General features: G+C 36.1%; 1 protein-coding gene and 1 long non-coding RNA gene across 18 annotated transcripts in view; both read left to right on the forward strand.

Annotated features, from left to right (window-relative positions):
• Positions 1 to 250: 250 nt before the first annotated feature.
• On the forward strand, positions 251 to 13205 carry LOC138921265 (uncharacterized). The gene is made up of 2 exons (XR_011433701.1): positions 251 to 352; positions 3529 to 13205. It is a non-coding gene; the product is annotated as an uncharacterized lncRNA (long non-coding RNA).
• A 5667-nt stretch (positions 13206 to 18872) lies between these two features.
• Positions 18873 to 27841, forward strand: part of MYBPC1 (myosin binding protein C1) — an 86875-nt gene continuing 77906 nt past the window's right edge. For 11 of the 17 annotated variants that reach the window (XM_005606546.4, XM_070254022.1, XM_070254026.1 and 8 more), the window contains exon 1: positions 18999 to 19147. In XM_005606546.4, coding sequence (XP_005606603.2) covers positions 19123 to 19147 — 25 coding nt within the window. In that variant the 5' untranslated portion in view covers positions 18999 to 19122. Of the gene's footprint in view, positions 19148 to 27841 lie in introns of all 17 variants that reach the window. The other 6 variants (XM_070254019.1, XM_070254020.1, XM_070254025.1 and 3 more) reach the window with 2 other exon arrangements.

Consider the following 27841-nt stretch of genomic DNA (forward strand, 5'->3'; position numbering starts at 1 on the left):
TTATTGTGCTGAGTAGAGCATTAAAGAAATCCGATCGTTTCTTTGGTCTCTATTTTGGAAGATGCTGGCGTTTTATCCTTGGTGACAGCATGAAAACAATATTTAAACTAGGTTTACAAAGGGAAGGGTTTGAATGGGAGGGTAAAACTGCAAACGTTTTGTTTTAAACTACCTCAAGATGCAGTATAGGAAACGAAAGAGTTTCTTTCAAACTGGACAGTTTCTAGAGTTATAGTAATATGACAGAAAAGCAGCACATTAAATATATATGCATAGCCCACTGTTAACTGACACAGAAAGGAAGGAGATAAGCCAACAACATTGAATTCTCGCTTGGGTAATGGAATTTCAGGTGATTTACTTTTTCTTTTGTATATCGTGTGGGATTTTTTTCTTTATTTCTGTGGCTTCTCTATATCTTCTCTAAGTCTACCTGATTTTACACAATCTTTGCTGTCTTGTGCAAGTGTTTTTTGTAGAATAAATTCTTAGAAAAGGGAGTGTATGTATAAACCAAAGTTTTTCAAAAAGGACATAAATCTTTTTTATTTTAGAACTGTATAAAACTTAAATATAAAATCTTATTGCAAATTTTTCATTTTCCTTTAAAAGAAATTGTGTTGGTTTCCTTTTATCTTGGTTACAAATGGCATATGCGATAAACAGTGAAAACTGTTACTACTTTAATGAATTATTAATTCATATTCATAATAATTTTTTACATATTATTATTATTAACAAAACAGAACAATATTATAATACTGTTCTGCAACTTACCTATTTCACCAGATATTTCTCAAACATACTGCTCCTGGTCAATAACTCCACTTCTGTCTTTTTGATGGCTATAAGCTCCTTTGTTGTGCCATTTTATTGTGTAGCAGATATATATATATAATATAATTAATCAGACTCCCATCAGTGGACACTTGGTTCATTTTCCTAGTAATTGCAAAGAGTGCCATAGTGGACATCCTTTTATGTAATCTTTACCATCTTGCACATGAGTTTTGTAGGGTGAAATTTTGGAAATCAGGCTGGCAATTGGATTGGACAGCCTTGCCAACTTATCATGACCACAGGATAACGATGTTGTGTATATTCTACAACCAGCTCCTGCTGACGGCACTGTCTGAAAACACACAAAGTTTTGTTGGAAAAATGGAAAGTTGTCAGTTTCTTCACCAGTAGATGGCACCTAGTCTTCCCTTATATTGACTAAAATCCCCCCTAACTTCAATGCATTCCCAGCGTGTCACAGAGCCTGCACTAACAAAGCGATGATCGCATCACGCACAAATGCTCCTGTCTCATTCCGCTGATCCCGTGTTTGTATTGTTCTGGTTCCAGGACGCTGAGACTTTAAGCCCAAGGCTCTAACTTGAGCAGGAAGAGTTTATTTTGGGATGAAGAATCTTCCCCCATAGGAGGGCCTCACCACCAGTGTCTCTATTTCTCTGTCTCTAGAAACTGGGAAATTCTGGAGGGCAAAACTTTTTTCTAAATCTGCAGAATTGCCTCTTTCTCTTAGAAAACATCAGACTCATGTGTTGGTCGGATTTATTCCGTTTATAGAGGGGAACAGAGAGGTGCAGGTGCATTGAGGGGTCATGTTGAGAGCGATTTCAGTCAATTATGCTGAGGAAACTCACACTATAAATCTTAAGAATTTAGAGTTGATGAGATAAATATATACGAAGTATCCACTTCATGAAACCTATAAATATACATGTTTAAAATGGCCAAAGAGGAAGGAAGGAACAGCAAACTATAATTTTTTAAAATGTGATGACACATCATTTTGTTTTGTGTAGGTGTCAGTTTTCTTTACAATATATCACAAAAGCTCAATGTGAGAGTTTATTTTACTTTCTTAAAAAAATCCATTTTGATCAAAGTGAATGTAAATCTTTTCCTACAAAAAACATTACGCTAGTATAACCTTGAATAAACCAGCAAGAGAAATATAAGAGAGAGCTAGAAATTCGGGATTTTCCTTTTCTATAAATACGGAAATGTCCTGACAGAGTTCTCGTCTCTCTTAAAGAACAATTCAAGCACATGAGGTTTTCTCAGAATATATAAGAAAGATGAGCTTATGGGTTTGCTAAGAAAGGAAATGTGATAATTTATGATACATTTGGCCAATTGCACCATGTAGCACTGCGAAAATTCCACTTTGGGCCCTTTGGGGACGATTTTAAACCATGACACATAGGGTTTGCTTATCATCGCCATTGCCTGCTAGAGTATAGTCCTTAAAAAACATCCAGGTCTTCTTCCTCCCATCCTCCCCCGTCCCTCTCAAATTCAGATAGAGAATGTAAAGCTTGGGTCTTCCTAATAGAATATTTCATAAACAATTAGGTGATATGGACCAGTAAAATACAAAAATACCTTTGTTTTGTTCTAAGTTAGTGGAACACATCATTAGGTTGACCCCCTCCCCCAGAATATCATGATACTGATATTGGGGAAAAAAATAAGTGGTGAATTTTCAACTTAAATATTTATATAATGTAAGAATCATTTGCTCTCATATTCATGCAAACACATTTTCTTCTTTTTTAGCTACAATGTTTTGTTTTTCAATCTTCTTGTCCAGTATAAGTCTCATACAGCATCGCAATTCCATCTTAGCCTAACTTGAAATTTTAAAGGAAAGGTAAGTGATAACTTTGGTAGGAAATGTGGAAGAAAACTGGTTTTTTTATGTGACTTATGAACAGAATATGATCCTTTATATTCAGCTCAGTATTAGGCTTTTTAAAAATAATCACAAAGCTGTTCACTACAGGATTCCTTTTATATTAGCTTTCTTGGTTTATTTAGTGATGGTTATTAGATCATTAGCTACTCGACAAAGAAGTGGAAGTGTTGATGAGCAGCTGCCAATGAAAGAATAAGCCTTTTGAAGTTAAAGAGTTAGTGAGGAGGTGGCGTCTAAGTAATCAGAAATAATTCCATTGTGTGGAGTTAGCTATGCCTACATGTATCCTTCCTCTAAACCAATCAACCACACCATTCCGCCCTTAAAAGTCTGACTGCTGAGACCTGTGGTTACAACCTTGGCTGCACATTTTAACCACTGGTGGAAAATCAATAAAAAAAATACTGACGCTGAAGTCCTGTCCACCCACCCCAATTACGTCTGAAGGTGGGCTTGGGCAAGGCAGTGAAAACCCCAGTATGGGTATTTTTTCAAAGTTCTCCAGAAGATTCTGAAGTGTAGCAGGGTTGCAAACCATCTGTCTAAATCTAAAAGAAAATTTCCATTTCAAATTCCCTGAGCAACTTACAAGCATCTGGTTGGAATTTGAAGTTTTTTCCTCTCTTCCTCAGAAGGGGGCAACTGGACTGTGCTAATGATATAACCAACACAGTTGGGGAGAGAAGAGAATCTGACTTACACAAAGGTCCAAAGATACCCGCAGACGTTATTTAAAGAAAGTTAAATTTTCTTGCTGAGGGTGCCTCACAGCTACTATTTATCACGCTGTGCTTACCATGATCTTTTTCTCCTTTCAGAGCTCGTTTCCTAAGAAAGGATGAAGCTGGACAGTCGGCTTCCTCTGATGTCTTGCCTTATCCCCCACTTAGGAAGCCCATACGGTGATTTGAGCCTGTGAAACTTTCTGGTCAAAGAAGTCCTCCTACTTTAGGTAATGGAGTCAAGCAGAGTCCTCCTAGTTTAGGTAATGGGAAAGTGTCTTCTCATTTTTTTCCAGCTTTTCATGGCTGATGATCATGAGAAGCAGTGCACCATAGGAGTTGAGGGTGGGCACGGGACACCGACCACCCAGGTTCAAATTCTGACTCCTCTACTTCCTAAATATTTATAGATTTGGACAAATTACCCAATTTCTCTGAAACTTATTTTTCTCATCTTTGAAATGGTAATGATAATTTTCAGTGATATTGTAAAAATTAAACGGAATAATGAATGCAGAATGTAAGAATTAAATGAAATATGCAAAATGCTCAGCATAGTGCTTGACTCAGAGTTAATAGTCAAGAAATAGTAGATATTACTATCTTAACTATCCACCTACGCTTAACTGACTGGCAAAGTTAACCACCTCTCTTTACTCCCTCTAAAAGAAATACTGACTGATGCCCCTGGAATACCCTTAAGTACAGGGGCTTACTTCTCCTACCAGCTGAGTTATAGCCTTATCAAGAGTATTATTTGCTCCCAAACCTGTTTATGCCAGTTACACTTGTAATTGGGATTTAATTAAATTTTAAGTAAGCAGATGAAATATAAACATGGAGAGTCATTTCTATAAAAACTAGGTTGAATGCATAAATCAATTCAAATTGCAAAAATAATGTCAAACTAGGTGTGGTGAAGCTTCTAATTGTAACAGACTTAAAAAATAGTGATAATCTAGAAGAATTCTGGGCACAGATTGATTTTAAAATGTCTTTAAGTTTTGGCTCTGCTTTTGAGAAACAAATATTGAAATCATATGGATGTCATTTATGTAATAATGATAACAAGAATCTCTAATCAGCATATTTAATAAAGAAAGACTTAGTCTTACATCAAAGACTGAAGATTGAATGTACACTTACAGAGTACACATTTAAAATGTTGGTACGTATCATATAAAAAAATTATCAGATCTTTTTGATTAACCTACCATCTTATCATGTTGGATAAAGGGGATTTTACCAGCATTATTTTCCAAAGATTTCATACTAGGAGAAAGGGGGGAAAGGTGTTTTGTTTCCTCAGGGCAGCCTCTTGCAGTTATAATTAGCATGAGAAGGATAAGGTTCTTTTCTCCTGTTTTTGTATTTTTATTACCCAAAATTTTAAACATAAGAATATTATAATGAACCTTCATCCTATAGGTATAATGACTCATCATCCAGCTTCAGCAACTATCAACTAACTCAGAGCCAATCTTGTTTGATTTATAGTCTACCAAGTTTCCTGCTCCCTGTATTATTTTGAAGCAAATCCTATATTCTGAAAGTTGACTTTTTCATAGCTAAAATACTTTGTTTTATTGTTTCCAATTAGAAAATGTTATTGGAGTATAATATGCATATGGAAAAGTACATATATTATAAGTGTACAGTTCAATTAATTTTCCCAAACAGTACATTAGTTTAAGCAGCATCTAGGTTGAGAATTAGAATATTATGACTTTTAACTGTTTAGGTTAGCTTTTCCTGTTTTGTACTTCATAAGATGGAAGAGTATAGTGTGTTATCTCTGTGTCTAGCAGATTTGTTTAGCATTAGGTTTGTGAGATTCATCCGTATCATTTATTCTCATTGCTATCTGATATTCCCTTGTGTGAATATCCCATGATTTACCCATTATGGTATTGATGAACAATTGGATTATTTCCAGTTTTTTGATATTATGAATAATGTTGCTATTTATCTTATTATGTGTGCATCAGAATGCATCTCTGTTGGGTTTTTACCTGGGAGTGGAATTACTGGGTCACATTCAATTTTTGTAAATGCTGCCAAGCATTTTTCCAAGTTGGTTTTCCTAGTTTCAGTTTTAAAATATTTGCTTTGTGGTGTTAGCCTGAGAAGTTCAGGGAACCTATCCATTCAGCCCTGATGTTCAGAAGGACCTTTGTGGGAAAGTTCTTAATCCCTAGAAAGGAAGGTTTGAGAGGCTCTTGGACATCATGTCTGAATCTCCTCTCTCTTTAGGACCTTTCTGAAGAAAGTTTTAAATTCCCTAATTGAGATTATAGAACACACCCAAACTACATGGAAAATGGCCAAGGTCCTGTGTGGAGGACCCAGGAGGACAGGCAAACTGTAGGATTTTAAAAATGCTATTGGAGGTATAGGTCAATTATGTAAAATAAGTTTGGGATGTGACCCTCTAGATCTCCTACTTGGGAATATGTTCCAGGAGACAAGTTATACACTTGCAAAGATATGTGAATGTAACAGGAGACTTGATCTATATGTGCAATTACGATAATCTCCCTTTGTCACTGAGAGGGGAAATGACTGGTGTTACAGTAGAAATAGACTTACTAGAGCTTGGAGGATGGTGAGGTCAATGAGATGTCAAATTTTCTGGTTTGAATGACTGGGTTGATGGTGGAGCTATTAACCCTGGTAAGGAATATAGGAGAAGCAAAAGCCATGCTGTGTGGCTAATGCAACTTTGACTCCAAGAAGTCTTTTTATGTTGGTGGAGACATACCCTTCTTCAGTCAATAAAGGAAATCATATTCAGCTTCTTAAGTAGTTTTTTGGTATTACCAACATATCAAACTAAACCAGTTTAGCATTGAGCTGAATTGAATTCAGGTCTTTTATAAGCATTGGTCATAGGAGTCTTGTTGATCTCGGGAAACTCTATAATTGAATCAAATGACAGGTAAGAGATGCTTCCTGTGCATGGAAGGTTTAGGCTGTGCTGGAGGCTTTTGTATGTAAAAAAGATTACTCAGCAGTTGACTTTGGAATACACGATTGGTATTAAATTTATTATGATCACACATTCATAAACCCAGGCTTTTTTAAAGCTTTTAAATTGAGCTTACAAATCTAATAATTATATTTTTACCTTTGGCAAAATTTAGCCACCACTTTTAGGAGATAGCGTAATAAGATTGTTCCATTTACAACTCTAGTTAGCTAAATTATCTTTCTAAACAGCACATAAGCTAGATTTTATAAATTTATTATATTTGCTTTTACTTTTGTGAATTAAATAAAGCTTCAAACACTTAAGTAACTCCTGTGTGTGTATAAAATAAAATTCTCTGAGATATGCTAATATTGCCCATAAACCTGAGGAGATTTCAACCAAAAATCATAAACCCAATAGATTTCAACTTAAATCAATTACTCCATTACACATTATAAATTGGAATTATGAGACTGTCTCCTAGATAGCATGGTACAAATGACAAATATTAATATGAAAATATTAATATAATGGTTTTGATTCTCTGCAACTTTTCTACACGTAGTTCTAAATCTTCCTGGAGTTAAAAAAAAAATGCATCCTCACTTAATGAAGATGATTATTATGCTAGTTAACTGAGGCTGCCCTTTCACAATAAAGACAGATACCATTCCAGTTAATGGTGGTCATTTAGGACTAGAGATTTTGTCCAGACTTGAGACCTAGCGCTCCAGATATACTTAGCAATTCTCCTCCCCACTCCACTGTCAACCTGAACTCCTTCTAATAGTCACTGTTTGGGGTTTTGAAACTTGAAAGGAGATTGTCCCTCTTACTTGCGTTGCCCAATTCTCTGTCTATTGCTAAATGTCTGCAACTCAGGACCAACTGCAAACCAGACTGATCACCTGCTCTCATTCTGTGTTTCTCCAGCTTTTAAGATACGCTGCACCTAGGTTTCTCACTTATATCTAAAGACTTTTGGACTTAACAGGATTTGAATATACATAAATGTTTTTGTCCACCCAACTTAAAAGACTTTGAACTTGATAAAATCCTAAGATATGAAAATGTTTCTCTATTTTGCATGATGGAAACTCAGGACAATACATCTTTCAGGAATATTGTTTATGACTTTGTCTGACTTGTGGTTCTAACTCATGAGATCATTCTATCAATACATCCCTTGAGATTAAGACACCAAGACTCTTATCTGTGGACCCTGCCCCTTCATAATCAATGGATAGACATTCTGAAAGTCCTATGCAGGCTTTGCTAATTGAGCACTGCATTTTCCTCACTTAGTCCAAACGCTATTCAGAGTCCTTAAAGTAGTTTTGCAGGTGGCACTATGGAGATCTATGGATTGAGTTTAGAGAGGAATCTCATTGTCACCCTCTTTATCACACTAAGGGAGCAATAAACATCTCAGGACCAGAAGAAATCTGTTTTCAAAGGAAAGATATTCACCTAAATTTATTTGCGGAAGTACAGTTTAGTGGTTAAAACCATGGATTCTGGGAAACATACTTGCTTTCAAATACCGGCCCCACTTCTTACTAACTGTGAGCTTTGGAAAATTATTTAACTTCCTTGTACTTCAGCTTCCTCATCTGAAAAATGGATAACAATGGTTATCTCGCAGCCTTTTTATGAGTATTAAATGAGATAATACATAAAACGCTTAGCAGGATGCCAGGACACTGTAAATGTTTACTAAATGATGATGGTGACTTCCCAGAATTTTCTGGGAGGCAGCTGAGGGAAGAAGGACACCTCCAACCAGGGAGGCAAAATGAGGGCACTGTGGGACAGCAGCAATGGTCAGGGCAGCTGAGCAGAACCAGACTCTTTTCAAACAAAGGCACAGGGCAGAAAATAAATCTGAGCCCCAGAATCCCATCTCAGAGGCCCCAGCGCTGCAAATAGCAGCTGCAGCTGCAGACCCAGGGCTGGCCTTTACATATCCACAGTGTGAAAAGACTCGCGGTGACAAACTGATCCTTTCTATCACACCCACACGGAGCCAGAAATCACACATAGGAGTAAACTCTGAATATAAAGCCGCCATTTTTAGTAGAGTATAGCAGACTAACTGATAATACAGACTACATGGGAAACAAGGCGTGGGGAATTTTGTACGCTGACTAGAGGTTCTCATATGTATTATGGATGATTCTGGATTTAGCTGTCAATAATAAATCCTTCCATCCATAGAACACTTACTATGTCCAGGCACTGCACCAAGAACTTTATATGTGTTAGCTCATTTAATCTTCCCACATCTCTATGGGGCAGATATCGCTATTGTCCCAATCTAGATCTTGAAAGGGGGACAGCAAATGATGAGGAAACTGACGCTCAGAAGGTTAAATAATTTACCCAACATTATGAGATTCTAAGTACAGAGCCAAGCTATAAACCCAACTCTGTCTGGCCCCACCGTCTCATCTGTTAAATACTTTGCTATACTGCCTTAAAATTTCAGTGATACCCTGCTCACAAATTATTTCATGTGGTTATATCCACAACTGAAATATACAACTACGTACTGGGGAGATTTGGGGAGAAAAAGCAGGAGAAAAAGAAGAAGATTGGCAACAGTTGTTGGCTCAGGTGCCAATCTTTTAAAAAAAGAGAGAGAATACTATAGTCTAGACTAAGTATTGAAAATTCAAATGCCCACCTGGGCTAGACAGTTAACACAAATGATGGAAATGGCCCAAGAAACAAACTGGGGTGGCCCTTATTGAGCTCCAGCTTATTGTTTCTACCTGGACCCAGTATTTCCAAGAGAAGCGAGAAAGTTATATTTTATATGATTTTCTTTTTTTTTTTATATGAAACAAAAGCAAAATTCCTTTGCAAACTGGATTTCGCTCACAGGCTACCGGATCAGATCCCTGATTTAAACAATAAGACACAAAAACAAGGACAACAGGAGGTAGACAAGACAAGACTATATGTAAGCAGTATATATAAAGTATTCAGAGAAGTCAGAGATCATTTCCAGCTGGAGCGTTAGAGAAGACTATAGAGGAATCACCTTTGAGTTTATCCCTTCAAAACACATCAGCTTTGGAACCACCGTGATGGGAAGGAACGCGGCTTCAGCTGCAGGAAACAGTAGGAGCCAGGACCCGCAGATGAGAAATCAAGGGCCAAGGTCAGGGACCTTTGAGTTACACTGTACTTTGTTTTTGGTTTTGTTTTTTACTGAAAATTTATTACTGAAAATAAATGTATTGTACATGTAATCTGTAGTCATCAGAATTAGGAAAGGTTTTGTGTTTTTCCTGTCAGCACTTGTAATGGAGTAGACTATATGGAGGCTGAAAATTGTTAGGTCCATAAATTCAAGGAGACTTTAAGGCAAAGAGACTCTCACTGCTTGTAGCCTACTGCATGGTGTGTGGTAGGACATGAAGCTTAAAACAATATCCAAGTCTTGGAAGGGATCCAGCAAAGGCACCAGGACTAATTTGGGAGATGAAGGGTATGTCTTAGGAGGACAGGCTTAGAAGGCTTAACATGCTTCAGCTTTAAAATAAGGCGGGTGAGCAGAGTTCTATTGATAGCCTGCAAGGCTTCCAGTACGAACTTGTACTTGGTGTAAGATAAAATTCAAAGTCACACTAAGGAATGTCAAGAAGGCAGGTTCTTTTCTTTTTCATTTCAAGAATGAGGAGTCCAGGAACATTTTGTGCAAGAAAGTTTTTAAAAATGGAACAGATTTCCATAGAGTATTTGGGGGAGCATCTTTAATTTTATCACCATCCATTCACTGCAGTGCTAAATTTAAAGATCAATTATTCATGATATTAGTTTATAATGTTGTAGGTAGAAAAATCATTGTCTTTGCAGTTGCGAGGACACATAGAATAAACTTAAGACACAGAGAGAGAGAAACATAATTTACTAAGTGAAATATAATTCACTTAGTAAAACTCTGCTAAAATGTTACAAATTCACCAAACCTTCACCACCTTTGCCACGTGTTCCTTCTTGTTTCTCATACGATGAGAGAGCTTATGGCCAGGAGAACTGGTAGCTTAAGAATGTCAGTAATAATTCTGTGGGCTCAGGCTTCAAGTTTTAAATCACTTGATAACCTGCTTTCTTTTGTATTTTGACTAATTTCATTTTGGATCCTAGACCTCTGCTCTTCACAACTTAGTTAAAACTTAAAAATCTCCACAAAATACACATTGAAAAAAACTGGAAGGAAATATAACAATTTTAGTAACTTTTATTGTCTCTAAGTGGATAAATTTTTCATATTCAATATACATTGTGAGTTCAAAAGTGAAATTCAGGATCAAGGTCAGAGATGGGAGTCATTCACACAGTAATAACTGAGAACATGAGAGGGGATTATCTCGCCAAAGGAGAGAATGTACATAGAGAGCAGAGAGCCAGGAGCAGAATCTTGGGGACCCCCCTGCTAAGGACCCAGGCAAAGGAAAAGAGGGAAAGCAGGAGGAGAGGCAGGGTCTGTCCACTGCCACTTAGATCCATGAGCCCCTTGCTCCTGATCGCTATCAGTCATCTAAACAGAGCCCTTAAGCTATTTTGTTCACAGACCTTTTGCTATGGACTGAATTTTGTCCCCTCTACCCGCCAAAGTGATGGTATTTGGAGATAGGGCCTTTGGGAGGTAATTAGATTTAGATGAGGGCATGAGGGTGGGATCCTCGTGATGGGGTTAGTACCCTTATACAAAGAGGCACCAGAGAGCTTGCTCTTTGTCTCTCTCTGCCCTGTGAGGACACAATGAGACAGCAGCTGTCTACAAACCAGGAAGAGAGCTCTCACCAGAACCTGACCAGGCTGGCGCTCCAATCTCAGACTTCCAGGATCTAGAAGTACGAGAAACAAATTTCTATTTTTTAAGACACCCAGTCTACCGTATTTTGTTACGGCAGCTCGAGCTGTCTAATGCACCTTCAAAAAAATTTTTGAATAATCTTTACATATTTTCAAATTGATATTTTAAATTTTCTACCCTAAGTTTAAATAGTTGCAAAGAATATAATTTTCAGCCTTCTGTAAAAGTTGACATTAAAAATAAAAATAAATGTAACCTATTTTAAACATCTCCCGCAGAATAAAAATGTCATAGTGATATGATACCCAACCTAATATATTAAAGACATATAAATAAGATATTTAACCACGGTAAATTTGAAATTATTCCATTCTCCCGGAGTAAATATTTACATGCTACTTACCTCACAGGTTTCTATTCCTATTTAATACAATTTCTTGCCTTAAAAGTTAAAAAAAATATTTTTTTTGAGAACGATTTGCTCTGAGCTAACATCTCACACCAATGTGCCTGTCTTCCTCTTCTTTATATGTGGCATGACTGCCGCAACATGGCTTGACAAGTGGTGTATAGGTCTGCATCCGGGATCTGAACTGGCGAACCTTGGGCTGCCAAAGTGGAACATGCAAACTTAACCACTGCACCACTGGGCCAGCCCAAAGTGTTTTTTAATTTTTTTAATCTTATATTCTCTGCCTCAAAAGATGTAGAAATTTTAAATAACATTTTTTTCTGTGACCACAAGGCTTTGCAGTGTTAAAAAATGCATTTGGAATTAAGTTATTTTTATAAGTATTAGTTGTACACAATTGATTAAAGCAACATAAAAGATACTACTAACCGATAAATAATTATTAAGCCCCAAATAATATTTTTACTGGAAATGCATGTGTTGGGTGAAAAATGCTTTTTTCCTAATTAGTTTATGTATTCCTGGTTGAGTATTGTTTATTGTCAGAAAGGCATAGAGTTCAGTATCAATATTAGACAGAATATTCTAGTCACAAAAAGTCACTTATTGTAGGATTCCATTTATATGAAATATCCAGAATAGGTAAATCCACAGAAACAGAAAACACACTGTTGGTTTCCAGGGGCTGGGCAGAGGAGTGAATGGGGAGAAACTGCTGAATGGCATCAGCTTTCATTTTTAGGGTAATGAAAATGTTTTGGAATTAGATAGAGGTGGTGGTTATACAACATTTTGAATATACTAAATGCCACTGAATTGTTCACTTTAAAATGATTAATTTTATGTAATGTGAATTTCAGCTCACTAAAAAATTAATTTAAAAAGAAGCCAATAGCAAAAAAAATCTTAATTCTTTGGACATTAAGAAATCCCTTTTAAATAACTCCTGGATCAATGAGAAAAATAAAACTCAAGCTGAAGGAAAATGTAGGTGCATTAAGTCAAAAATCTATATGATACAGCCGTTATCCTAGGGTGAAAATAAAGTCTAAATTAAATCCTCAACGTATGAAAGAAAAACAGTAACAACAAGCTTGACCAAAAGAAGTTAGGAGAAGAAGAGATAGTAAAACAACAAACTGGGTCTTTCAAAGCACCCATAAAAATAGTTATACCCTGGAAAAATGTATTAAGGGAAAGAGAGAAAATAAAAATATTTGTTAGGAATGAAAAAGTGGCATAAAAATCACAGACATGGCAAATATTACAAATTAAAATAAAACAGTGTATACAACAATACTGTTACTAAATTTAGAACAAATGAATAATTTTCTAAAACAAAAATGTTAATTTAAAAAGTAGAAATCCTGGGGCTGGCCCCATGGCCTAGTGGTTAAGGTCAGCACACTCCTCTTTAGTGGCCTCGGTTAGGCTCCCTGGTGCAGACTTACACCATTTGTCAGCGGCCATGGCGTGGCATCAACTCACATACAAAACAGAGGAAGATTGGCACGGATGTTAGCTCAGGGTGAATCTTCCTCAGCAAAAAAAAGAAAAGAAAATTAGATATCCTGAACATCTCAAGGTCTTAAGGAGAAATTGGAAATATTGTTAAAGATTTATCATTTAAAAAATGAGTCAGACCAGATGGTTTTATAACCAAGTGTCACTCATCTTCAAAGAACACATTTGCCTATGTTATTCAAACTATTTCAAATATTAGAAAAAGATGCAAGTTATCTATAACCAATTTTATGATGCTAACATAACTTATATGATAAAGATAGCACAAAAACAAATTTATAGAGTAATTTCACCAACAAAGTGCAAAAATATCTAAAATAAAATATTAGCAAACAAATCCAGAATTGTATTAAAATTTCACCATAGTGAAATAGGATTATTACCAGGAAGGCAAGGCTTGTCCAACATTTAGCAATCTTTAAAAATACTGTAACTATTTTTATAATAAATTAAAGAAGAAAAACACATGATTACAATAATATATACAAAAGTACATTTGATAAGATTAAATAGACATAACTAATAAACAGTTAAGTAAGTAGTAATAAAAGGAAACAATCTAAAAATAATAGACTACTGAAAATTAATAGCAAATATATTAAACTTAAATGCTAGACCCATTTCCATTAAAATCAGGAACAAGAAAGGAAGACCCACCCCTCACACTATTATAACATTATATTTGGTCTTCTAGCTAATGTAATAATAAAATAAAATAAATTCAATAAATATTGGAAATTTAAAAAACAAAATTATCATTTTTGCATATTATACAGTAAATAAATCCAAGTGATTTTCCTAAAAATTCTATTTGAACTAAAAAAAATAATTGATTAGGTGGCTGGATACAAAATAATTATACAAATAACTTTATACTCAGTAACCAGTTAGAAATGGAAATAGAGAAAAGAAACTTCATTTGAAATACTAACAAAAACTATAAAATGCATAGACACAAATATAACATGAATGGTTTAGGATTTTTATAGGAAAAAATTATAAAGTTTTATTAATAATTATAAAACAATATCTGACTTGGGAAATAAACCATCTTTCTAGATGAGAAGGATTAATATTATCAAATGACAATCATTCATAAATTAATATATAATTATTTATATAATTTTAATTACAATATCCTTTGTGTTGGAAGAAAGTGACAGGAACTGACAAAATGAATTTAAAGTTTATAAGGAAGAATATCAATGGAGAATTGCAAATAAATTTTGAAAAATTAGACCAGAGAGGGGAACTTGCCCTACCAGATATTAAACCTTAACATAAAGCTAATCTAATCCAAATAGTATAATATTGGCTAAAAAATAAACAAATTGATGAGTGCAAAATAAACACTGCATCTATAAATAGATTCAAGTTTACATGAGAATTTAACATACTCTAGTTAACATTTCAAGTCAGTGGTAAAATACTAGTGAAATGGTATTGGCATAAATCCCTGTTAAGCTGGGGGTGTAAAATAAACATGTTTAGAACCCTAATTCACACAATAATAATATTTAAGTTAAAAATATTTGAAGAAGGGGCTGGCCCCGTGGCCGAGCGGTTAAGTTCGCGCGCTCCGCTGCAGGCGGCCCAGTGTTTCGTTGGTTCGGATCCTGGGCGCGGACATGACACTGCTCATCAAACCACGCTGAGGCGGCGTCCCACATGCCACAACTAGAAGGACCCACAACAAAGAATATACAACTATGTACCGGGGGCCTTTGGGGAGAAAAAGGAAAAAATAAAATCTTTAAAAAAAAAAAAAAAAAAATATTTGAAGAAAATTTGTCAGAGTATTTGAATAACTGAGGTGGAGAGAATTTTTTAAGTAAGACAGAAAATCTAGCTGGAAACCATAGAGGAAAAGGTGACAGATTTGAATAAGTAAAAATGTAAGAATTCTTTCACAGCCAGACATCATAAAATCAAAAGGCAAAACAGAGAGAAAGAGAGAGAGAAAAGTTATCTGAAACACATATTATAGACAGAGTTAATATCGCTAATGAAATAAGGAGAGGATTTGAAAAAAGCAATTCACAGAAAAAGAAATAAAAATCACCAATAAAGATGAAATATTACTTTTGGAAAAATGGATACTCAAATTATGAGTAATCATTTCTCACTCATTAAGTTGACAACTCTTTTTTAAACGATAACATCCAGGGTATGAGAAAAAAGGAAGTTTTATATATTGCTGATTGATGCATTGAATAGGCAACCTTTTGTGAAAGTAATCTAACAAAATCTATTAAGATTTAAACTATGCATCTGCACCAGCATGCTCACTTTTTGGAATCTAGCCTACTGACTTAAAAGTAGCTCTATATAAGGCTATAGTCTATGGTGGTTATTGCAGTATTAATTGTGGTGGTGAAACACTGAAAACAACCTGAATGTCCATCAAAAGGGAAGCAAATTGAGAAAATATAGGGCATTGTGGTGCATCCATACCACAAACAATTATTCAGCTATTAAAAAGATTGAGTTAGGTCTATATATATATTAACATGGAGGGATGTCTATGACAAGGTAAATGGAAAAAGCAAGTTCAAGAGTAATGAAAATAAAAAACAGAAATAAGAACTCCTGATATGTGAATACATAGTTTGTATGTGTATGTATGAGCACAGGGAAATCTATACCCTAATTCACACCTTGGAGTGAGGACAAGGTTGGGGAGAGGGTAAGGCTTATTATTTATACTTCTCTGTGCTCATTGGTTGGTGCTGGGAACACTATTGCTTTTATTTCGAAAGATGTGGCAGAGATTGATATTTGCCTATCCAATATCCATTCTCTTCATTCTCTTTAGTTACAGAAGCCCATTGCCACTGAGAATGAAAGACTACATTTTCCAGCTTCTTTTATAGGCAAATATGCTGTGTAATCAAGTTTTGGCCAGTGGGATGTATTAGATGTTTTGTGTGGGACCTCAAAGCAGACTCCTTAAAATGAAGAAAGTGAATCCTTTTTTCTTTCTTTTTTCTGCTTCCTGGAATGTGGATGTAATGGCTGGAGCACTAGCAGCCATTTTAGACCATGAAGCTACCTGGAGGATGGTAAAGCAGGAAGAGAGAGCCTGGATTCTTGATGACACTGTGGCACCACTACAATGACTCTAAACTAGTTACTTTTGGACTTGCTTTATGTGAGTGAGAAATACTTCTATCTTGATTTAACTGTTGTTATTTTGTGGATTTGTGTATATTCAGCCAAATCTAATCCTAAATAATGCACAGGGAAAACCCCAATAAAGCGTTTAAAAAAGAATCCTGTTGATCATTTTCCCCTGAGAGTGATGCTGGAGATAAAGAGTCTGTAACCTTCTAGATGGATGTGTAACATCTGAAATAGGAGTTATATGTTCCTAAAACAATATAGTCCTGGGAAAATCATTCATATCTACTTATTATTCTAATTTAAAATCTTACTTTAGCCATCTAACACACTCTACAGCCGTTTATCCTAGAATTTGTCCAAACTTCCAATTCCTTCAATAAGTTTTTGTCTTTTTATAATCAAGTCCTTTATTACTAAAAAGTTCCCTAGGTCATAAAATATTTTCTTCATGGGTTGCAATATTTCCTGGCACTTGTTCACTTCAGTAAAATGATCAGTGCTTTCAAAACCCAATGGAGTTTTCGCAGAAGCCAATGATGGCATGTCACCTCTTTTGCGGCATGTGTGAAATCTGCTTATCATTATAAACATTCTTCTGCAATATGACACTTTGCCCTTATGTCCATTTCATATGTGGTATTCAGTGTGCTGGGAATGGTGAAAAAAAGGATTCGTTTTTAGGGACTACTCGTATAGAATCACAATGTTAAACCTAGAAAGGGCTTCAGAGGTCATTTTTTTAAGCCCCCCATTTTACACAAAAGGAAACTGAGTCCCAGACAGGCCACTTGACTTTCTTAGAGTAATTCAGCTGGTTAATTCAGCTGGTTAATGATAGGTCCAAAAATAGAACCCAAGGGTCTGACTTCAGAATCTAGGTTCTTTAATTTGTTTCATCTATTGATTGATACCCTCATAGTAAATTCAGGGGGAAAAAAGTAACTTTTTTTCTTTCAAGGCACATCTAACTTTGTATTACAGAATATGCTGTTTTCTGGCTATTTGGCTGTTTAGTATCTAAGAGCAAAGAAATATTTTAAAAAGCAAAGCAATGTGCACAGTTGCCCTATGTGGTTGAGAAAAGGCTTTCTTGATAGATGATGTTCATTGACCCTCTTGACTGGCTTTCCTCCCCCTCCCCCTACATAGCTAAAGCATGATGCCGTTGAGTTCTAAGCTGAGTTTCCATCCTTATATGAAAAGTGGGCTTGGCACAGAGTTTGGCAGAGCTAAGTCTGACCAGCTGTGCTCTCAGCTACAAGAGAAATTAAATGAGACAGTGTGGCTGGTTCAGTCCAAATCAATCAAAGTCTTTTGAAAATGTTCTCGAAAACACATACTAATAAAGGCAAGCAAATAGTCATCTTTTCATATAAATTAATTTTAGTCCTGGCCTCTGAGGTGCCATGCATGTGGACAAAGAAAGTAAGGTGTCTTTTTTAGTTTGCCCATTTTTGGTAGTTCATATTTCTCCATCAGTTCCGTGAGAGTTTTGGGAGAAAGTGGTCAAATCTGATATAGTCCACCAATATCTTAAGTTGGATTTGTGTGTCTGTTTGCCATCTTAAAACAAAACAATGGCTACTGGACTACTTTCTTTGCCCATGGTCCATATATTTTTAAGTGTACAATTCAGTGGTTTTTAACATATTTACAGCCATCGCCACTCTCTCATTCCAGAACCTTTTCATCATTCCCCCAGAGAAACGCCACGTCTCTTAGCAGTCGTTCCTGATCCCACTTTCCCTCTGCCCCTGGTAATCACTAATTGACTTTCTGACTCTATGGATTTGCCCATCCTGGATATTTCATGTAAATGGAATTGTACAATATGTGATCTTTTGCGTCTGACTTCTTTCACTTAGCATAAAGTTTTCAAGCTTCATCCTTATTGTAGCATATATCATGACTTCATTCTTTTATATGCCCTGTAATTTTTTTAAAGGACACTTCTTGAAAAAAGTAAATGCTAAGTATTCCTTTGGAGGTGGGGGAGCAAGAGTGGCCCTGAGCTAACCTCTGTTGCCACTCCTCCTCTATTTTATGTGGGATGCCACCACAGCATGGCTTAATGAGTGGTGCTAGGTCTGCGCCCAGGATCTGAACCTGTGAACCCGGGGCTGGTGAAGCAGAGCTCGTGAACTTAACCACTATGCCGCTGGGCTGGCCCCCTAAGTATTTCTTAATAGAAACTTTTACTATTCTTAGAGGAGAAAATGAGACAAGATATTCAACATAGAAATTTGACTTAATATTAACATATTAATAAAAAAGAAAAATTTTGAGCCCAATAATTGAGAATGGAGGAAAATGGAAGCTAATGGGAGCATAAACTTATCATCTGAATACAGAGACATTTCTTCATAATCTTAGTGAAAATTAAGGTATATGTTGGATTAGCATAGTACAATTTTTAATTTAATTTAATTTTTTATCATACAGCAAACTTTTTGCACGGCTGAGTTGATATTTGCCTCTGTCAGACAGAAAGAGAAGAGGAAGAAGGAGCATGAAGCTGCAGCTGAATTTAGAAAGTTAGAGGTGTTCTCATCACCACATGAGATCGACAGGAGATTCCTTCCAGTAGGCGAGAGAGCAGAGTGCAGACAACAGATGTGAGAAAGGTCCTCTTAGCTGTCAAGTCCAGCATCCTTGTGCTGAAGAGGAGGCGGTGCCGACATGATTGATGTCCAGAGGGAGTATAAAAGCCCTGGGCTTCTCCCCAGCTGCTTGTCACACTGACCTGCACCATCTCTTGACTGCTTGTGGGGTTTCTATCAACTAGTCCTGGAAGGGAACAGACTCTTTGGAGAATAACATTTTATTGTGGCCATGCCCGAACCCACTAAGAAAGAGGGTAAGACTCCTCCATAGCTCTTTTTGTTCTGCTTTTTAAGAAAGTCTGGTTATTTTGGTATATTCAAACAAATGTCCAATTTCTTAAAGAGACTATAACATAATAGAATCACTGTGATTTAAGGAAAAGATCCTTTAGGATAAACAGAACAGAGGAAAAATATAGGAAGAGTTATAACCAACTGAAAAATATCTGATAATGATGGTTTACGAAGGAATATTGACTAAAATGATCAAATTGTAATTTTATTGTTCAATTACAAGGGACCCTTAAAGTGTAATTTGAGGATATTATTGCTCATGCTGAGCAGATTGCATTTTCAAGTGTATTTCCTTAGGTTCAAGTGCAAATTTTTCATCATCTATTTGCAATTTGTGGGGGGTGGGAGAGGCCTGAAATGATTTCTTAAATGGTTAACAAATAAATTTGGTCAAGATTTCAAGAAAGAATTTGTGACATTTCCAGACTTCCTACATTTTCTTTGTGGAAAGACATTTAAAATACACAGATCAGATATTTTTTGCTTTTATCAGTGCTTTTGAAGCTTCATTAGTTATTATATTATTAAATTGTTGCATGGAAAGACATCAAACACCTGAGTAAAAGAGAATATCTTTGAATATCGCGGGTCATTGTTTTCTTTAATGAGTTTTATGTTAGACAATTTCATAATATGTAGCCTTATTATTAATTAAGCTGAAAATATAAAAATATTCTTCATTAGAAGAAAAGTTTCCTCCAATAAACAGTTTCTCCTTTCTATTAAAAATATCAATATTTTAAAACTACTACTTAATAACCTAAAAACTTGGAATTAGAATTACTAAAATGACCAGTGAAAACCACAAATTAACAGCACAAGTGCATTGAGTTTAATTTTTAATGGAAGCATCTTTTAAAAACGTTATTTCATTCATATTAGCTTTAATTAGCGCTTTACTGAATCTTTATTTTTCACTTCTTCAAATAAAAGCAAAAAGACAGATTTTCAGGGAGCATAAAAATAGTATTTAGTTTTTTCATTTTTAATTCTTAAAAGTGCTTTTCACCATTATTTTGAAGAACCTTGAAAAAGAAGCAAGGTGTTAAACCTAAAGTTGAAATACTAACCGAATGATCAAAAGTCTTTGAAATATATTTTCTTTATGTAATTAAACAAGCAGTGTTGACAGGCTGTGGTGATCGGTTTACAGGCTGGCTTCGCTTAGTGGCGGAGGGCATTGATGGGTGAAGTCTTCCACCCGAAATAACCACAGCAAATGCATGCATTAATACGGGAACTTAATCCTGACTATCGGGCAGTGAGGCCAACCCCTGCTAAAGTGTCTTATTTGTAATGCAAATGATTTACATGTGTATTAAGTGTCCCTTTCATTTGATCTGTCACTTGACTAGCCTCTTCAAGGTTTATTTGGATGAAATGCATTCTATGTTTCCTGACTGAGGACAGAATATTGTTTTAATTACCCTGCATTCAGTGGATACATTTGCATGTGTTACTTTAAAGCCCAATTGAAAATAAGGAAGCTGAAAAATAAAGAGAGAGCCTATAAAGCTAAAGTATTCTGATAGCTAGATGCGATAAAGTTTTACTTTTTGTCTGACAACTCAATCTGATCCATTCTACTTTTAGAGACAATGAAATTTTAGAACTACAAAGAGGAATATATATCTTTAACTTGAGGGCCCCGCCCACCCAAAATACATATTTTTTCTTTTTGAACAAATTAACACACATACCAAAGTCCTCATGATCTTTTGCTATAAAAGAAGCAATGTGTTGATATTCTGTGTAGGAGTCCCCCCACCCAAGACAGTAATATTATACTCATAGATTCCTTGGTTAGTTTAAATTTGGAAGGTGGGAGTGGAGATAAAAAGAGGGTTACTGATATATTTAAAATCCTTTGAGGAAGTACACAGATTTTTTTGTTTCCTTACCAGCAGAACTGATTCTTAAAGGCGCTGAACCTTGAAAAGTTTTCCTGGTGAAATCATTGCATGTTAATATCGTTGACAGCACAAGAGTGAGGATTATGGCAATTCAGGAACACTTCTGGTCCTTTCACCTTCAACTAACCGATTTCATTTTCACTTGGGTTGGTTTTGTTCCATAAAAGCACCCCTCTGAAAGACAGCCTCCAGAATAAAACAAGCCACCACACCAATTCTTGGGAGTCATTTCAAACTATCTGCAGAAACACTCCCAAGGGGCAGGTTCCTCTAGCCCCTATAGGTCTGCTTACATCTCTTCCACAGCTGGGAGAATCATGCAGAGAAGGACAGGACCACTTGTGGTGAATCTTGATAAGATATGTGGTCCGATTTGACCCTCCTAGGATCCAGAAGATGTGGCAACTCTTGAAAAGAGGCTGTTTTCAGCACCTGAGGGTGCAAAAGAGGTCTGTCTCAGCTACTTCCCAACCTACAGCGGCCTAATTCTGAGAGCTTCATGCTGGGTCTTGGGAGGGCGGGACCTTCTAAGGAGGAAGAAGGACATGTGTAACTTTGGACCTCAACGAGGGAACTCTAATGGAAGTAATTAGTCAACAGTCCTTATTTAGAACCTTGAAAATATTCTGGATGATTTGGCAACTCTTTTGGGGGAGAAAAAAGCGTTAATTTTAAGGAGTAACCACTTCCCCTTCCCCTCCTCTCCATTGTGATCAGTTGTACGTTTATTCTTTGGAGAATTTTATTTTTGTATTGTCAGTTCCAGATAAAAAGGCTATCTTACACTTTGGATTCATATAGAACCTGAGGCCCTAGTAAAATTAAGTTATTTTATTCAAATAGTGAGAAAGGATATGGAAGGAAGCTTGAGATTTATGGGAATCTCCCAGAATGCCTTGCGGCTACATTCATTTATGTGTCAATCATTAATTGAGCACTTACTATGAGCTAGTTGCTGGTATTTCAGAGATATACACAACGTGGTCTCTAAAAACCCTCACAGTTAATTGCCTCTGGGTTCTATTGTGTAAAAATATCACCTTTCGCTGGAAATTTTTCTTTTCCTGTCAAAAAGCAATTTTACCAGCATGAAATTAGAAAACTGCAATAGCCTTTTTTCTGTGGTATAATCGCTAATAGTTTAAAAATACTACAAATGGCCCTTAACCCCATGAAAATTATTTCCTCAGAATTTTCTCTGTGCAGTATATGATAATTAAAACCATAAAGCCTGGTTCTTTAATATACTTAGACACTTGTCGACTGCCAGATTCTACAGAACCTGGAAGACTTCTCTTCTAAAACACCAAGTTGGGGCCCTAACATGAATTTCACTTTTTGTTATATGTCAGGTCTTTTTATATTTTATGTACGTAACTTGTAGCGAAAGTCCCTCCTTGGTGCTTGTGTGCCATTCCGAAAACCTTGGAAAAGACACTGTAGTTTTCTCATCTTCCATGTAAGATCTCTTCTTGAAAACTCAAACATACGGCAAAATACAACTCCATTTATGACCATCATTTTAAGGGGCCATCCTGATAACTCCAGGAACCGAAGGCATGGCGTTGTTCCTACAGATTCTTTTGCTATGTCAACATACATATATTGAATCTATCTTGGCTTTTTCAGTAGAAATAAGTGGGAACATAGTAATGCAGAATAATTTTTTCCAGTCCATAGGAGTTTTTACTTTGCTATATCTTTCTTTCTTGGTTCTGAGAGATGGCCTCACATTTTCAAGTTCTGCTAAGCCCCAAACCGGTTTGAACGTAGCGCAGCCTTCATCACCTCTTGCCTATTTCTCAGCATCCCTCAAGGCTTAGTCATCATCGGAAAAGGAGCTCTTGTGCTGGGAAAACTCCCTCTCAGATTTACTCGTTGACCTTCAGTTTCCACCTGCATGAGCCTGGATGGCCTATTTCAAACACCAAAATAAATCTGCGTTGGAAAAGTCATCTTATATATAGAAGATTACCTTTCCCTCAAATTGGGGCAAAGTTAATTTGTAGGAAGTAATGGAAAGAATGAGAGAAGAGGAAGGAGATATTTTATCAAGGGCAATACTTTTCCTCCTAACTTCGAGTGGTCCATTTAGGCCACGTTGAAGATTTGAATGTGGAATAAAGAAATCGTATGAATGAATGCCACAATGGTTTTTTTCCCCGTGAGCAAACTTTGCCGTGCTGTACTGGAGAAGGGTGGTGTAGATTTGAGCTCTCTGTCGTAAGAAGGAACGCTCTGAGGCAAATGCACGCTAGAGGGGCTTAATTCTTGGCAAAATCATTCTTTTTCGGTAGCTTGCTTCTGTCACTGTCTGAACTGCACCTGTTAGGAAGATAAATAAAGGCCTGGCCAATTCTTTCCTCTCAAGCGTCCTAAATATATCGCTTTAAAAAAACGCTGGAAAAACAAGTCGTATCCTTGCTTCTCGTCCAATAAGTCCGAAGAAGTCTTCCCCCAAGGCCTTGCAAAGAGCCTGGAAGTCAAGGGAAGCGAGTTCCTGAAATGAACAGAGCTGGAGGGCATGCTCCTTGGCGGGTCTGAGGGACCCAAGACAAAGGGAAAAGTGAAGCCCTTAGACTCCTTTGTTCTCGCAACGGCTCACTTTATTTTAGCCATGAGACATGGCCTTGAAACATTTTATTTTAGGCCCCATGGACACACAATTCACAGTATCCTTATTTATAGCAATATCAAAGTATCCTTGAATCCAACATGAATGTTGGCATAAACTGCCCAGGCTGAAGTTGCTTTAAAGAAATGCTGCGGCACAAAAATAAATAGTCTTCTAAAAAACTTGAGCAAATATGAAACAATGTTTTTGCAATCCTTTTGTAAACAAACATATCCTTTTTTTAATTTTAGAGAGTTTTGGGAAGAGGCTGCTGTGAAAAGAAATAAGTGCTGTTTCTCTAGAGCCCTAGAAAGCATTTTTGTTACTGTTGCTTAAATTTCTTAACAATTGTTTTACTTAAAATTTATTTGTAAGCTCTTTCTGGACACACAGAGAATTTTTATCATTGTTAATGATTGCTATTTCTATCTGCACTTCTCCTTAATTAGTCCGTGAAACCTTTATTAAGAGACACAAAATACTCTTGGCAGCCAGTGACTTCTGTGGTAATCCTAGAGCTCATCTCTAGACATACTTGGGTGTGTTAGATAATAAATAACACAGTTAAAGCTCTAGCAATCAAAAATAATCAGAAAAATTTTAATTTCATGTGTGTACCTGAGGAGGTATGGCCATGTCTTCTTTCCTTGTTTTTACTCCATGTCAGTTTTTGATGGGAACAGACATCTTTTACGAAGCCTTTGATTGGTTCCGAGAATTGCACCCTGGAGAAACTCAATAAATACACAGAAAGGTAGTTACTGAATTATCACGTTCTGAGTTAGGGTAATCATCAAATGGTTACTGTTCACTCAGGAGCAGTTTTCTAAAATTGGAAAGCATAGAGATTAAGGAATATGAAACTGTGAAAAAGAAGAAAAGATTTTCTTATTTAATTTCCTGTATGTATGCAAATTGTCTCAATCAGAGAGGACAGGGCTTCTGTCCCCACAGCTTTTTATAAAGCTAGCCCCAAATATCAAAGTGACAATAATGTCTGCTCTGCTCTGTATGGATAGGCCCAGTTTTGATTTACAAAGGGTACATTTATTTTGGACAGGTACACAGAGAGACGACAAGCCAAATTTTAGGATGCTCCCATTCATGGGGCAGATTATTTTTGGGCTTTCCATTCTTATATTATGGGCAATGTGTTATTTATGCATTTCCAGGGTAAAGTTTTAGATTCCGTCAGATTAGGGTGTGAAGTGGTTGATTTGATAAAGAGAAAGACCAGGATCATTTAATCACATGCTTATTTCTCTCTCTAAAATGAGTTCACAAAAAGCTAACTATAATCTGACTTTCATTATGCCTTTCAAGTCTGAAATCCACTTTGATAAGACTTTTGCTCTCTTATACTTCCTTAGGAATCCTTTTATGGACCAATTTAGCAAATCAGCATGACACCTAAAATTATCTTTAATAATATGTCAGATGCTAGATCTTATCATTTTGTTTTGTTCATTTGTTGACTTGTACTTTAGATGCTTACAAGAAACTGGGCTAAAAATTTTTCTTTTTCTTCAAAATCACCCAATTTGTTTCTCTAAATAGCATTAAATCTCTTTTTATTTATTTATTTACTTTTACTTAATTTTTTTTATTGAGGTCATATTGGTGTATAACATTATATAAACCTCAGGTGTACATCATTATATTTTGACTTCTGTATAGACTGCTTCGTGCTCATCACCAAGTCTAGTTGCCATCTGTCACCATACATATGTGCCCCTTTTCCCTTCCCCTCCCAAATCTCTTCTTAAATTCCTCAGGAATTCTTTGCTTGTATCAGGTAATAGTTCTTGCTTTCTATAAAAATTTTATATATCTTGGAACAGAATGCTCTGCTTATAATTAAAAATTCTATTTGCATAATTCTACATTTTAATTTCTCATTTTCTTGGTTAGATGTCTTTAGAATTATTCCTCATATGGTATGTATTTTGGCTTTTTTCTTATGCATAAGTAATATTCATTACTAAACATAGTGACATACACAAACTATACTATTCATAGAACATTCTAGACAGTTCAAATTCCAGCTGCACCATGTACTGAGTTACTTAGGCTTCATGTGCTTCAGTTTCCTCATCCATAAAATATGAATAATAATAGTACCTAACCCATTGAGTCTTTGTAAGAATTCAATGAGATAAATCTGGTAAGAAGCTCAGAACATGGCCTCTAGCACATAATGAGATGTTAAGTATTTTCCCTTTAAAGCAGGAAACTCAGAAATCTTACCCAGCATAAGATATTAAATGCCTCACATTGAATATAAACTTTGAGGGCATTTCTTCCAACACAGAACAACCACTGTAAGATCCATAACAACCACTGCTCACCTCCTTACCTTGTGCTAATATTTATAACATATTCCAAAACAGCTGCTGTTATTATCATAACCATCACTGCTGCCACCATGAGTATTTCCCTTTCTTCACTTGTAGTGAAACATCTTAGCTTCCACCCAAGGGAGCTCAGATCAAATAAGAGGCCACAGCCTCTGTTGTGTCCCCACTAACATGTGTTCTGTCCAGCTGGGGGTCTCCAGTTGTTAGCTAGACAATGATAAGCAGTTGTTTCTTCACTATTGCATTGTGGGGACATGGCCTTTCCCACTTAGATGAAAGAATCACTCTGCATAGTTGAACATGTAACTATATCCACCACCCAGGGTTGTAAGGCTTGGGTTTGTGGGACGCTGAGATTTCTCCTGATCAGGGGTGCTCTTGGCAGGTGGGATCTTCCTCGGGTCTGAGTATTTCAGAGATAATCACATAAAGAACTCTCCATGACCACATATGGATGTGGTGGGTGATTGATTGAGTGACTGTGTTTACTGCTGTGGAATTTTATTTTTATGACCCCACCTGGCGTCAGGCCTGTCCTTCCTCTATTTTTAAAAAGTCACCCAATGTGAGGCCCAGCAATGGCTTGGGGCAAGGCCTATAAGAGATTTATTTGATAACCCTATAACCATGTAAGAGCAGACCCCCAAGAAAGGCACAATAAGGACTAAAGGGGAAAATTGTTAACAATTCAAATCACTTCCGCAATAATTTCCTTTTGACCTGTGCTAAACTTTTAGACTTCTTCAATTTGAGTAAAGCATTTCCTGCACCACTGCCCCCATCTAAGCCACTCCAATCTCATTTGATTCTTACTTTAAAGCATGGTAAGAATAATGATAAAGAGACAAGTCATCAGATCTTAGTAAAAGATCTCATTATCATCCAGTCCCATGTTAATTGTTGAGAAGCTATTTGTTGCTATGTAACAATAACCAGATTTTAATCCTCTTCCTGTGTGAAATGACATCTTAAGTTGAAAACGTGTAATTACAATGACATAAGAACAAGTTGACTAGGAAAGGGAAAAAACCCTGTGGATCTAGGGAAATTCCATCAAGTTGAAAAGTGAATCATTGAAAGTTCACATACTTGCTGCACAATTAGACTTCATCCAGTCAGAAGTTTAGAATACAATCTTTGCCAATATTTGGCCACAGTAAATAAATGTGGATTAAATTGATTGAATCAAATTCTGAATAGCTGGGCTTTCTGGATAGCCAAGAGTTAATTTTGTTCTTGAACCTTATTATTTCAACCAATTTGGATACAAACATGCCTAAAATGTAATATATTACTTCTTGCTTTTGAAAACAAAGTACAGTGGATATAATTTAATGTTGTCATAAATTATAGATATGAGTTATTATACCTCATGATATCCTGAGGACCCAAATTATTTGCCTTTTTGCTAAATGGGCCCATATTGATTGGTATTTTGAATTTGTCTAATTTATCATAGCTATTCTATTTCATAAAAAACAGAAGTAAAACCAATGAATCACTTAAGTAGTAATTAGTAAAAGTTGCACACACCAAAAAGTTTGCATAATGGAAGTACTCAAACCAAAACACAGAATGAGAATCAGAGGTATATTGTTATAAAGCTCTCAAATAGTGTAAAAGCAAGGAGGGTTTATTCTTCACAGTGATTGGTTACAATATTAGAATTTTCCTTAAATGAAAGGGAATTGCTTAATGGTTACCTCATATCAATTTGGGGGAAATTTTTACGTTTTGCTTATGATTTTTCCAGGCATAAGCAAGAAATGA

Source organism: Equus caballus, chromosome 28 (genome assembly GCF_041296265.1).
Source record: "Equus caballus isolate H_3958 breed thoroughbred chromosome 28, TB-T2T, whole genome shotgun sequence".
Lineage (NCBI taxonomy): Eukaryota > Metazoa > Chordata > Mammalia > Perissodactyla > Equidae > Equus > Equus caballus.